Below are 13,919 nucleotides of genomic sequence, written 5' to 3'. Positions count from 1 at the left end.
TGGGAAATGGCTGCAGCTGAGAAGGAAGCTATTTGTAGGCTTGGGAGTAGAAAATTTTGGTTTAAAGATGATTTGTATGGAAGATGAGGGTGGTAAGAGGAAGGGGAACCATTTTCCTTCTGGTGATCATAGATGCTGCTGAAGGCAAGGAGGGGTTGAGAAGTTTCTGGTAACTTAACTTTTGCTGGTTTTGTTAGCTGAGAACTCTTGGGCTTTTCGTTCTGGAAGAGTCCATCAGCTCTTGTGCCAATTAGCAGTGCTCCAAGAGGGAGCTGAGGGATGTGGCTCCCATAAGAGCAAAGTCTGACCCAATGTGTCTTTAGCCCCAGCTCTCCCTGCAGGCCTGGTGCTTCCTGCATTTTGCTGTCACTTGGTTGTTGCTTTTTCCCCTACGCTTTCCATAAAGCAATAGGACTTGAACACAGCTTTATTCCTAAAGTAGGGCTGAACAGTTTATCAGTCCCTTATCAATCCCTCCAGCCCTCAGACTGGGGCAGAACCTGTTAGATGTCAGCATCCCTGTTCACATTCCCTGGTTAATGCTTTTCTGTGGGGTACAGGGCATCTCCCTGCATCCTGCTGAGCCTGAAGAGGGCTGCATGTGTTTCCCATAAGGAGGGTGCAAACAGGGAGCTCTGGGAAAGAGGCAGATTCCCCCTGATGCTGCAGCCTGTTCATGGTGCCTGGTGGCTCTGCTGCCACACAACACTGTGTGCTTTGTTTCCGTGATTTTCATCACCCTGATGCAAACTCATTCCTCCAAATTGCAGAGATGTTGTTGAATTGTAATTCTCTTCTTTGATAAACACATCACTGGAGTTAAGATTTATCGCGTTTATTATTTGCCTTTATTCAGTAGACAATTTACTTGTCAAAGAAGGACATTAGACTGTTTTGATATTATTCATATTAAGGCTCAGTTGATTGTTTCTTGTCCTTAATTCTTCTTAGCTGCTTGCAATTTGATTGTTAATGTTTTTTTCAAGTATTTTATGAGATACCAAAATATTGAAGTGATTTATAATTGCCAGAGTCTGTATCTTCTCCTCCATCCTTCTTTTAAAAGGTTGGGTCTGTTCCTCTGTCCTATTTTCAGTTGCTGTCTTGCCATTTGTGAGTTCCTCAAGGATATTTGCTCATGGACAAGAGATTAATGTGATTAATTTTATTAAGTAACCTAAGAATGTATTTTGTCAATAGGTCCTGACACAGTCTAATAGATTTAAGTATTCTTCAGTTATTTCTAAGCATATTTTGGTTTGTATTTCTGTGCCTCCCACTAATTTTACTGATGTTAAACATCTGGTCAAGCCCCACTTACCATCTCCCTTTTTCTATATATGAGTTTAAAGCAAGAAAGCCCAGACCTGTGTTACACAGTCCTCTCTCTCTTTTATTTGTGTTTTTACAAGAAAGAGTTAGCTAAATTATACCTGATTGCAAATAGCATCTGTTTGATATTGAAGCTCCATATCTTTCTTCAGTCTTGAAATTTTCCCTTATTATTACTAATTTGGATTTAGGAGTCTGGAGATGAAGGGGGGGGGAAGAAATCTTGCCACTGATTTCTGATAATGAAGCAGCCTATTAACATTCCCAAAAATTATCATTAATTGAACAAAAAGCTGATGTAATACTTGGAATATTTCTGTGCCATCAAAAAAGCTCCAAGTGGGAAATATCATTCTGATTCCACTGTACAGAGTCTGTCTCCTCTGCCAGGCTCTAACCCGTGCAGAAGTGAGAGAGCAAGCGAGCTGTGCCGTTGGGCTGTGTATTAATAGTCAGAGTTCACTCGTGTGGAAATAAAGCAGATTTTACTGTGACTAGACTCTGTCATTAAAAAGCCATTATTGGAACTGACCGGCACAATTCCCACTCTCTCATTGCTAATGACAAAACAATCTGTTCTTTAAAAAACAACAGCCCTATATTTTCTTGCAGAGAACGGTGCAGGAGACCCACCAGAACAGGAGCGGGTGAAGAGAGGCAGTTGAAAGATTTATTGATCAATAAACCAGACAATTACAGCTTGTTTATAAAAGGAAAAAAAATAAAAAAGCCACCTCAAACCTCAGCCCTGCGAGCAACACTGAGACTCTAATAATGATAACTCTGGCATCCAGCTTGAAAGGATAAAAGTCAATAGGAAGATATAGGATTTCAATAAAATTATGACACTAGATAAACTTTACCCCAGGAACACATTTTCCCTGGGTGTGTGACTGACTTCAGTTAGATTTGTAACTTTAATTTCTTTCTTATTGATTTTTCTTTTCTTCAACTAATTAGAAAGTCTGTGGTGAATGGGGGGTGTGTGTGTTTGAAGAGGGGCTAACGAGCAGCAGCAGTAGAAGGGCCTGAACTTATATGTATGTATATAAGGTCAGACACCTTTTTATGGTTTTTTGGCTATGTTTTACTGTTCAGTTGCTTCCCATACCCAGGCTCTGGTGCTCCTCAGTTGCAGGTATCTGTGGGCTGCCCCTGTGATGTGCAGTGCTGTAGTGACTTGGGTGGTGGTGGCTGCAGTGATGGTGATGATGGTGCTTACGTGAGCCCTTCTCAGGCCTTTCCCTAAAATTAAACCACAAGTCCTGAACGAGCCCACTTATATTCCTGCTGTTTCTAAACCACTCTGAAGTGTGAAGGCTGCAGAAAGGGACTTTCTTTGAGCTTCAAGATGCTTGTCAGCCAGGTCAAGTTTTGGTTTTACACAGAGGGAGTAGAGGAGCTGGTGGGAGGAATGGGGAGAAGCTTCATCTTAGGGGTGGCATTTTGCAGAGGTGCCATCCTGTTCTTTCCCATAGCACATTTCCAAGAGATTAGCTCTAGTTTCTGGTTAAAATTATAAAATGTGTTTTCTTCTTAGTTACTTATGCAATAGTAGGAGGAATATTTATTTGATGAATGGGCTGGTGCTGGCAGAAGGAAGGGAAACTGTTCAACCTTTGAAAAAAATCACTATCCTTCCTCTTTTTCAAACTTACATCTCCTCAAACACAGCTGCAAGCTGCAGCACCAGGGTTTGCTGTAGGGCATTAATTTCCTATGTTTATAATGAACATCAAGATTATTATTCTGCACTTAGGGCATGTTTGGAATGAGCTGCATCTCTGTTCGGGTGTTGACTTAAAACTGGTTAAGGTGAAGAGCACCTGGAATTGTGCCAGGGTAGGGCCATGGTGAGTTAGCAGAGGTTTACCCTGTGCTGGGTAAATTTTGGAAATTCCCAGAGGAACTGCTTTTTAGTAATTCTGATGAATACTCTCCAGATAGGAAGCAGCAAAGCAGCTGTATTAGAATAAGGTTAGAAAGGGCATCTGAAAATGCCTTGGGAGGATTTTGATGGGTCGTGAAGAATGAGGAAATACTGCAGCAATTACTAAATTAGGATTACATTTTAGAGAATCTTTTTAGACAGAGGACTTTTCAACAAGAACTTCTGTTTCCTGCCAAACTAACAAGATCTTTAGGAGCGGGGGAAAAGCTTTCAATAAGTGCTCTTGATGGGGAGAAATTTAAAAAATGGAGCTGGGGACCACTTGTTGGAAGCTGAGAATTGATTTCACTAACAGTATTAATACTTAGAAATAATTAAAGAGGATAAGTAAACTCCAGGATCAAGTGTTTAATTGTGCCACCCTTTAGTTCAGCTTTTCAGCACCTTTTTTTTTTTTTTTTTTTTTTTTTTTTTTTTTTTAATAATACAGCTTCTGCTGTGTTTACCATGTGTGATTTTTCTTGAGAAGTTTACTCTTCATTTCAGAGAGATGCTTTGAAGGGCAAGGGCTGTAGTTGATTTTAGGGGAAAAGGCAGCCTGTAGGGTTGGTTGTGCTCCCATGCAGTTTTCCCATGCTCACATGAAAGCTGGAGTTTGTCCTCCTTGCAGCTCAACAGCCCAGGGAGCTGCTGGGATCTTGATGGGGATGACTCAAATGACCTCATGTTCAGCAATTAATTGGAAGCCAAGTGTGGTGGGAGTTGCCAGGGGTCCTGTTTGCTTTTGAAAAAACACCAAGGATTTTGGGACTGCCCCTGCTGTAATGGAGAAACATAGCAGTGGTAAGTTATCACATGGATGAAAGATGCTTAGGAGAAAATGAGGACAGCGGAGCAGCTTGGAGAGCAGAGAAGGAGAGAGGATGCTGTAATTGCAAATCTAATTGCAACAACATGCAAAGCTCAAACCAATACCTTCACTAAATGCTGTCATTATGTTCTCTTCTGTGCTCTAGAAAGTGATTTGGCTGTAAATGGGGAATGGAATTCATCTCCTGAGCAAAAGCAGTTTGCCTTATGGAGTGTGTGCTGGGCAGACTGGGTGATGCTGTGGGTGCTGGAGGGGGAAGAGGAGGATGGAGAGATCCTGTCCTGCTGCCTCTCTGCTAAACAAGTTCATCACAAGGCAGGTGTGGCTGCATTTGGGTTTTCTTTTTCAGTAACGTGGATTTCCTTTCACATGTCTGTCAGATGAACAATTCTAAACTATGGCAAAACTGTTTCCCTGGAAAAGTATATTTCTCTTCAGTCAAATCTGGGCTAGGAGCTGGTAATAGCTGCTGGTACTATTTATGTTAAAACCTGTCTTTCTTTATAATTTTATTAAGCCAGTTCCTGTAGCCCCAGGCTGTCCTTTGGTCTTGGCGTCCTTTTACCTGCTGACCAACCCAACTATCTTGGCTGACCTTTCAGTCCATGACATGCTCTGAACACACTGTACCTCTGGCAGTGCCCCCAGTCTTGCTGTCACACCTTGAATTTCAATGTTCCTTCCCTTGCCACATGGACACTTGCTATCCACATTCAGTATTTGGCCTTTAGGTTTGGAACGAGGAGATAACCTTTGTATCCCTGTGTGCATATTGCAGTGTAACCAGTAACCTCCTTAAACACACCTGACTTCTTGAAATTTTCCTTTTGTCCCCATTCTTCTTCTCCATCAGTGCCTTGGAGGGAGGCATTAGGTGCTGTCTGAAGCTGGGAAAGCATTAGGAATACTTCAGCCAGGACCCCACACAAAAAGTTTTACATTTAGCTCTGAGCCCAAGCCTTATAGTTGAGAAGCCGTTCTCAGGGAGGGGAGAAGGATCCTTCTGTTTGTCTTTCTCTGCAAATGCCTGGTTATAATTGCCAGCAGATAGAGAAGTGAGCCAAACACAGTCTGCCAGACATTAACCTCTGAAAAAATGTTTGTTACAAGCACTGAGTGTTGCAGCATCTAACAAGTGATAAGTCAGATACCATTTTGAGGATATTTGCTCTCAGCCACTTTGTTCGATGTCAAATCTGTTTCATTTCTGTTGTGACAATTCTGTTCTTTCTTTGCTGAGACTCTGGCAGGAAAAATGTCAAGTACAACACTAAATATTTTGCTGAGGAAACCCATTCAGCCATGTTGAATTAGAAGAGTGTCTCTAGGCAGGCTCTGTTTTCAGTTGCCATCTGCTTGTTAGAGTGTCTGCATATTGCTTTCCTGCAAAGGGTATGGGGTTTTATAGACACAAGACAGTCTAATTTTTCAGTCTTCACAGCAGCAACATTTATTTTATTAGAACTGTGTGTCCGTCTGTGCCTTGATGCTGATGTGAAGATGATGAGTGTACATCCCTCAGAGTTGAGTTGCCGCGTAAAAGAAGAGTGGGCAAAAATGTAGAAGGTTCTCCTCGGAGCGTGGGCAGGGGCTTTATCCCTAAAAGCTTTTGCTGTTGTTCCTGGCAGGGAGGGCATTTAGAGGCTTTATCCCTGAAAGTTTTTGCTGTTGTTCCCGGCAGGAGCGCGATGGAATGCGGGCCATCCTGGAGTCGTACGACAGCGAGCTGACCCCGGCGGAGCACTCGCCGCAGCTGAGCCGGCGCATGCGCGAGGCCGAGGACATGGTGCAGAAGCTGCATGCTCACAACACCGAGATGGAGGTAATAAAGCAGCATCCTGCTCTAACCCCAGGGGTGAAGGAGTTGAGACCTCCAAGATTGAATTGCCTGGTGATGGGATCTGCTCTTGCAGAAGCCAGATTTGCGATGTTCGTGCTTCGAAATTCCAGGATCAATAAGAGCCAAGAGTTATTGTTCTGCAGCTGAAGCTGGCAGAAGCCAAGAATAATCATCTTTGGGTGTGCTGAGTGTGCTGTGCTGCACTGCATGGCTGGAGGGACAACCACTCCCTGTGGTGAAAGGGTTGTGGTAAAGGGGAAGTGAAGGGGTAGCGGGTGTGGGGTCTTCTGTGGTGTAGTGAAAGGGATTCACTCTATCACATGTGTAATCAAGGCTCTTCTGTACAGAGTAAGCCACTTGTGTCTACAACAGCTTTACTTAAGGGTTGAAGAAGTAAAGTATGTGTTTGCTGTAAATTCTTCACTTCTTGACATTAGGCCTGAAAACCCCAGATTTCTGGTCACTATTAAGTGCTTTTTACTAGGTTTTCTCTAAGAAAGAAAACCATTCTGTCCAAAGGTAGAAGTATCTCTTAAAGGCATTCTTATATTATCTTTAGTTCTCTTTTTGAAAATTTGGAATCTGAAATGTGACTGTGGTGAGCTAAATGTTAACCTGCATCAGCCAAATTGTTCCTCCCTTCTGTTGTTCTTAGTGGAATGAGCTTTGTGGTGATGAGTTGAAATACTTTGAATATGTCTGTGTCCTTAAAGCTTGGCAGTTTTATTACATTAGGCTTTACAATAGTTATAAGTATGTGAGTTTTTCTTCATGTCTAATTCCCTTATCATGTCAATTTAGATGCTATAACTCAACTGGAGTAGACTGGTAGAAATTGCTCCTTGGGTTCATGCTCAAGCCATAGAGTTGTCTCACTCTGCACAAAACTGCTGTTTCTGGCATCTTTAAAAATGCTCTTTCCTTGTGTTGGGAGATGGGGACTTACTTCAGGCAGTACTGGCTCCAGTGATCTTTAAATCCTTAGAACAGCACAGTGTGGTGTAGATCAGTGTCCTGGTGCAGATCCATTTCATTGCTGTTTCGCAGAAAATGAATTCTGCAAAGTTTTGGGCAAGCTGGTAAAGAAGTTAGCTGGTAACACCAGATAAAATGGAAATTTGCCTGAATTCATCTGCCTTGGAATGTTTGTCTATTTTGTCTTTTGAACATTGTATTGCTTCCCAGCAGACAGAGCAGGATTAAATGATGCTGACATAAAGGGATAGGTGGCTATTTTATCCTGCTTCCTTAGTTGCTCCCAACAGTGGCTCTAGGTTGTTGCAGGGAGATTTTCTGAATTGTTTCCTTGAATATGTCAGGTGTGCTGTCTTCAGGCAATAGTAAATTATCTTTTCTTCTTCAGATGAAAGCATGGAAGAGTATGGGAACAATTTGGTTATACTCCTTTAATTATTTATAGGGAACAAATTCTAAGTTTATTTTCATGGATATGGATTAAGGGCTACATGGAAAATTTCAGAAAGGAGCTGTGTTCTCTGGAGGTTTGTTGTGTGTGATGTCAACCTCTAAGCCTTTCAAAGACTTTGCTAGAAGCAGGATTCAAAGACCTGATAGTTTCCTCACAAAGTAAAATTTTACACTTCAGCTTGATTGTGTTTGCCTTTCTGACTGCAGTGTTGGCTGCTGAATCCCATCTGTTTTGAAATTTTGGGGGAAAGCGTGTTGTTCTAGTAAAAATTGGGAAACTGGAAAGGGAAATTGAGGTACAGGCAGGACCCCTGGTGCTTCATCATCAGGAGCAGCAGCTGTAATCAGCTGCCAGTAGATCAAAGCTGCCGAGATGGTCGATGGCAGCTATTAATAACATCTCACTTAATGCTCTGCACCCTCCCAACTCTGCTGAGCCTCCCCATGAGGTTTGGAAATGTTGACACCTGCATGACTCAGCTCACAAACAGAGCAGACTGCTGGGATGAGGCACCTTGGAGCCTTAGTTGTTTGAGATGCAGCAGAAACAGCCTCTGTAGGAGGGTGAGGAGAGAGGGAAAAGGGAATTTCAGCGTGTTTAAATCAGTGTGGCAGAAGGGTTGGAGCATTCTGGGAGCCTCTGGTGTGGATGGGCTGGGAAGGGCAGCACACAGGCAGCTGGGGAGGAGCAGGGAGAACGAGGAGGGCTCACCTGGGAGCATCGTGCCCATGGCAGCAAAGCAACCGGTGCCCAGCTACTCCAGACAGATCCAGGGGAGGCCTGGGGCAGCTGCAGAGGGCAGTGATGGACCTGAGCTGAAAAGGTCTGGCTGGCATTTTTGGAAGGCTGGGATGGTTGAAGTGTGGGAAACAAGGAAGATCACCTGTTAGCAGGGGATGTGCTGCTGTGGATACTCACAGTGATGCCCACACCCAGCAGACAGTGGGACACAGTCCCTGTGTGCTCCAGCACTGCTGGGGAGGCTCCAGGTATTGCTGTGGTCCAGGAGCTTCTGGAGTTTAAAAAAGCCCTTGAAGGGCCTAAGGTAAATCATCCTCCTGTATTATATTTGGGGGGTTCTGCCCTTCAGCTTTATTCATAAATCTTAACATTTGCACCATGAACCATGTCTGTCCTCTCTGATTTTTTTATCACATTTTTCCCCCTTTTTTTTTTAAATCTTTGCTACAGAGTACTCTAACAAAATCTTTCACTTAATTTAACAAAATCTCTGAGAAGAGAACCCCTTAATAGTTTCATTTTTTCTTGTTTCTTCTGGCTGCCCAAATCTGTTACCAGCAACCCACCTCTGACATAACACAGAGGGGGAAAAAGGGAGGTTCTTAACAGGGGCTTTTCCTTACTCTGGAAAGAGAGATTTCTCCATCCATTTGAGCAGCAGTCAGGAAACTCTGGTTAAGGTGGAGTGATAGAGATAATACAGTAAGAGAGAGGAGGAAGCTGTGTGGGACTGGGAAGATTTTGGGCTGAGACAACAGCTTTTAACTCATTAGGGAGATGAGGTCTCAGGTAGGTCCTTTGCTGGGTGTGCAAATGGAAGTGGGCAGCTGCTTAAAAGAGCACAGGGAATGTGAGAGGAGTGTGCAAGCTCTGGAGGGGGCTGTGTGTGAGGGTTAATGTCTGCTGGGAGGATGGAGTTAGGGGACACAGGGAGCTGTGCCCCAGCCCTTGCTGGGCAGGAGAGCTGCTGGGAGCACTGCACTGTCTGCATCAGACATCACCTGGATTACAGGCACCTTCCAGAAACTGGGATACAGCAGGATGCTTTGATCCCAGATCATTTCAGAGGTGATGCTGCAGAAGAACCACTACTGTCAGAGCCTGATGGGGCAGAAGACTGGAAGGCAAAGAAAGGCAGGTGGGGAACTTTTTAAATCCGCTTCACTGATGCTGTATGAGAAAAGCTGGGTCTGTAATGCATGGACATGCAAGCATACAGACAAGCAGTTGCTTTCTCCTCCCCAGAGCTGCCTGCCCCCAGCCCAGCCCCCCACTCCACAGGGCTGATGTGGCTGGAGAGGTTCAAGGAAGCATTTTACTGAGTGTTGAATGTAAAGCATGGAGAGATGCAAAGAAAAGCATCATCTGAAATGGTGGCTGGAAAAGCAAGCAGGCTGTGTCAGCCCATTTCACGTGGTTGATGAAGTGTCACTCACTATCTTTTTTAAAAGTGTGTCTTGGAACTGGAGAGGGAATGAGTTTGTCCTTTGCCAGCCTGTTATAAATACTTTCACAGAATTGTAACTGTATTTCTATGGCAGAGTGAATTTTTGTTTTGATACTGGTCACATTTATAGTTTTCTGACCAATCTTGGTTAACTTTTACCACCTTAGCTCTCATCACTTCTGATTTCGAGGTAAACATGACAAAAAGAAGCTTCTGTGCATGCAGCAGCTCCTGTGAAAAAGCTTTGATGTGGAGTTTAGTGTTTGAAAAGTTAAATCCAGCTGCACAAAAGGGAGATAATCATAAATATAACTGCATTAATAGTGATTTTATTACAACACTCCTGGCTCCATATGAAACTTTAATGAAGAGAGATTTGCAAGGAAGACTCATGCTGACACCTTCAATGGTCTCCAGCATCTTTTACATTGAGAGATTTCCCCTGTCTGTGAACACCATATGTACTCTAATCAGTTAATTGAGTCTGACAGTTTCAGCACACCAAATGCCATATGTTCTGTGTTTTTGTGCCATCACGGGCATTGCTGGTGACCTCAAAACTCATTGACCAAATATTGTGGCATTATCTGCCCCTGATAACTGCACTGCATCTGCTGATGGTGAAACCTGGATGTTGCTGATTTTGTGCTGTTAAGTCACCAATCTGCTCCTTGAGAAGGGGGTTTACTCAGCAGCCACCCCAGTGCTTAAAGTGCTTAAATTTTACGGTGAATGCATTAAAATGTTAATTTGAGCAGCTAACAGTTCTTCCTTGTCTTTCACCAAGCTTCCCCCATCAGCACTTTTTCACTTTTTTTGCCTTTTTTTTTTTTTTTCCCCTTTGATCCACGCTTTGTGTTTATCTTGCTCCTTTGCCATATTTCCTCTCCCCCTCAAAGGTAGATTGCTCCTTTACACAGCAGAAGGGACTTCTGTGGTGATGGGAACTTTACAGAGATGTTTCCTCCCATGTGTGCAAGGTACAGAGGAGTTTGTTTTAATTTTCAGGTTTCTCCTGCCTCCTTTCTTTACCTCTCTGCTGCCATCCAACCTTTTTTTGCTCAGTGACAAGTTTAAGAAGCAGTGAGATGATTACTCTGCTCACTTTGGATGTCCATAAGGAGCAAATTGGATTCACTAGAGCTTTCCTGCCACTCCAGAATGGCATATGTTTCACTTGCCCAGACTTCTGCTGTCACTGTAGCATCTTATCCGTGGCTCGTGGGAGAGAACAGGCTCTCCCTGGAGATGGTGCTGAGATGCTCCACGCATCAGCTCCCACTGATTGCTGAAGCAGTCACAGGGCTGAACATCATCTTCTGACAAAGCAAACACCTTGTCGAAATAGCACTTTGAACCCAAATGTTTTGGCATCTCTTGGCAGACTCGAGCCTTCCCAGGAACCACTGTGGTCCCTTGCATTTGGTTTTTCTTTGCTAAAGGAGAGTAGGTCAGGCCTGTGTTCTCTGGCAGTCCTGCAAAATGGATTATCTTGGGTTCTCTGTTATGTCACGTGTTTCATCTTCCTCCAGACCTGAGTGACCTTATTGAGTCAGTGAGTCATTAGTTTCCTCCCCTCCCTTTTACACCTGCCAGTGGCTGTGCTTTGGGAGAGCACCTGGCAAATAATCATCATATAAATGAGGAAGCCAAGTCACCAAGAGGTTTAATGATTTGTTAAAGGTGACAGACCCTGCCCTCTGCAAGGACAGTGACTCTTAAAACTAACTGATGTTGCAGCAGATCTTGTCTCTGTGTATCTGAGAGTTTTTGTTTGGTCAAACTAGATTTTAAAACTTAGTTGCTCTTGATTTTTTTTTGAGGAGATTCCTCATTTTGGATCTGTCCTGAAAGTCAGTAATTGATCAAGAGAAGCGGTCCATGGCACTTCCTTACACTGGAGATATTCTGCACAAGCCAACATTGTTTTCGCTACAGGGAGATTTTTGCAGCTATTTTTAGTGTGTGGATGCTCTGACAGTTTAAGAATGGCTTTAAGTCAGCAGTTCCCAGGGACCACAGCTAACTGGAAGCAACCTCCATCATTCTCAGGAATGAGAATGTCCTGTCACCAGCTTGCATAGGGTGAATCATTAACTAGCACAACTTCTCTAGTCTGTGAAAAGCTGCCTTATAGACAAGCCCCCAGGAAAATACCCCCAGCTGCAAATCAACCAGCAGCCTCAAGGACGCTTTCACTTCTTGGCTGCATATTGAAGTGCATGGACAGAAAAACATTTTCCAGCTCTGCTGCGCTCACTTTGAGTGCAGTAAGGACAGGGGTAGACAATTGTCATTGCTGTCACCTCTTGCTGAAAGTCACACTCCTGGTGTAGATGCAGTCAGTGACGCTGTGCCCCTTGTTCTCTTGCTGGGTCACATCTTGACTCTCTAATGTAAAGATGTGCAGTAATGATAAATGTAAGCAATCACCTGTGCTAGCAGTGCGGGGAGTTCAGGGTGGACTCAGCTGGCTGAGTGCTTCAGCCTGCAGGAAGCACACCCAGCCTAGGTGAGACTGTTCTGCTGTCCAGGTTTGATGCTCAGAGGATGTGGGAATGCTCTTGTACTCAGGCTCTAAGTACTTACTTCAGCCCTGGCAGATTGATAGGTGCCAGCAACAGAAAGATTTTCCCTTCTTCCCAACAATGCTCCACTTAAAATGCTCTTGGTATGAACAAATCCTCCCATAGCCTCTTCTGGTGGTGTTATGAATAACCAAGCACAAAAGAGGCTTGACCTAAGGAATTTGGATTAGCTTCAGATGTCCCTGCCTATAGGAAACATGAGAAACAGATGAACTGTGTCTAAATTCCTACAGAAGATTTAAAATTGGGTTATTTCTTAGTGATGTATTGGAAAGAGCTGATAACTGAGGTGCAGTTATGAGTCATATTTACCACAATAGAGCAGGGGAGAGCGTTTCATGCGATGCTGAGAGCTTTAAAATGCTTTACACTGGAGAGCCTGCATGCCTGTGCTGAGAGATACAGGCTCTGCGATTAGATGGCTTGAGGAGGAGGAAGCAGGAATATGTTTGGAGTGGGAGCAGTGGCTCCATCCACAGCAAAGAGCAACTTCTGTGCAGTGTGGTGCAAATCCCCTCCTGCATCTGGGGAGCAGGGGCTGACTTGGGGCACAGGCAGAGCAGTGATGACATGTCTCTTCCCTCTCAGGCAGAAGACAGAGGCAAATTAAGTATCTTTGGGGAATGGATTAGGAACAGATAGCTTCCAGCTTTCCAAAAGGAAGGCTTTGAAAGAGTTAGAAGTGTGTTCTCACGTTGGTCTCCATCACTTGCAGCTGCAGGCAGCATGGAGGGATGGATGGGAGGCAGTAGAGAGGTTGCTGGGCAAGTTCCTCTAGAGCTTGCACCATTTTCCAGTGTTGCTCTGCACTATTGCAGAATTTTGGTTTTCTTAGCAACGTTAGAAAAACATTCAACATTAGGACAAACTGCTTTCTGTGTTTAATTTGGAGATTTAACCTCTATGAATCTCTTCCAGGCTGGAAAGTGTGGTGATTTGAGATAACGCTGGTCTGATCCGTGTGGATTGGGCAGGTACAGCCCATGTCACTGCTGTGCCACACAGCTGGTTTGCCTTGGGCAGGAATGGTCCAAGTTTCCCAACAGCTTCCAAGGTATATGGTCCCTTTCTGGAATGAGCTGATGGGATGGAGGCAGTGCTGCATTCTCCAGAGCACTTCCAACCCAGAGTTTCCTGAAGTGTGTGGTCGTGTTCGTGTGGCTCAGCCACCAGATAAATGTTTTGGTGCCTGACTCTTTAGGAATGGTAAAATTTGGGAAAATGGGAGAATTGGCCAGGATTGACCAGTTTCTCTTCAAACTAGAAACTGGGCTTGTTCAGGTTATGTTTCCCAGAGGGGTTCTCAGGCCAGTGCTTCTTACCCCTTTTGAAGTCTATCGGTGACTCAATCAGGCTCAGGCCAATAATGTCTCCTGTTTGTTAGAACTGCTACTTAGGCACCTCCTCACACCAATGAAAGCTTTAACAGCCCATGGAAACCAAGAAGTTCTGGGCAGAAAGGAAATAAATGTCTTCTGACAAAATGTAAAAGCTAAAATTACACATCAGGATAATGTTTTACATGGAAATTTTACCTGTTCCCTAACTTTGAGTTGTATTAATGGCATTAAATAGCTCTTGTCTGGGAGTCTTGAGATGTTCTGAACTTGTTGAGATTTGTTGATTTTTATAATCATTGGATTTGAATTCTGTGATTTGTAGTGTTTCATTTCAGAGTAATTGCATAATCTCTGCATAATTTAAGATTTAAAGTATGTAGTTGTAAGTGGTTTTGTGTCATCTTTTAATTCACGATGATGGTGACCTGTAAAAGTGAATT

General features: G+C 43.7%; 1 protein-coding gene across 3 annotated transcripts in view; it reads left to right on the top strand.

The window, feature by feature from the left end:
- MAD1L1 (mitotic arrest deficient 1 like 1) overlaps window positions 1-13,919 on the top strand; it is a 349,137-nt gene that overhangs the window by 136,760 nt on the left and 198,458 nt on the right. For 2 of the 3 annotated variants that reach the window (XM_010392404.2, XM_019281689.2), the window contains one exon: window positions 5,776-5,916. In XM_010392404.2, coding sequence (XP_010390706.1) covers window positions 5,776-5,916 — 141 coding nt within the window. Of the gene's footprint in view, window positions 1-4,344; window positions 4,414-5,775; window positions 5,917-13,919 lie in introns of those variants that run through there. The other variant, XM_019281688.2, reaches the window with a different exon arrangement.

Source organism: Corvus cornix, chromosome 14, assembly GCF_000738735.6.
Source record: "Corvus cornix cornix isolate S_Up_H32 chromosome 14, ASM73873v5, whole genome shotgun sequence".
NCBI classification, from domain to species: Eukaryota; Metazoa; Chordata; class Aves; order Passeriformes; family Corvidae; genus Corvus; species Corvus cornix.
This window is presented reverse-complemented; position numbering and strand designations above follow the sequence as displayed.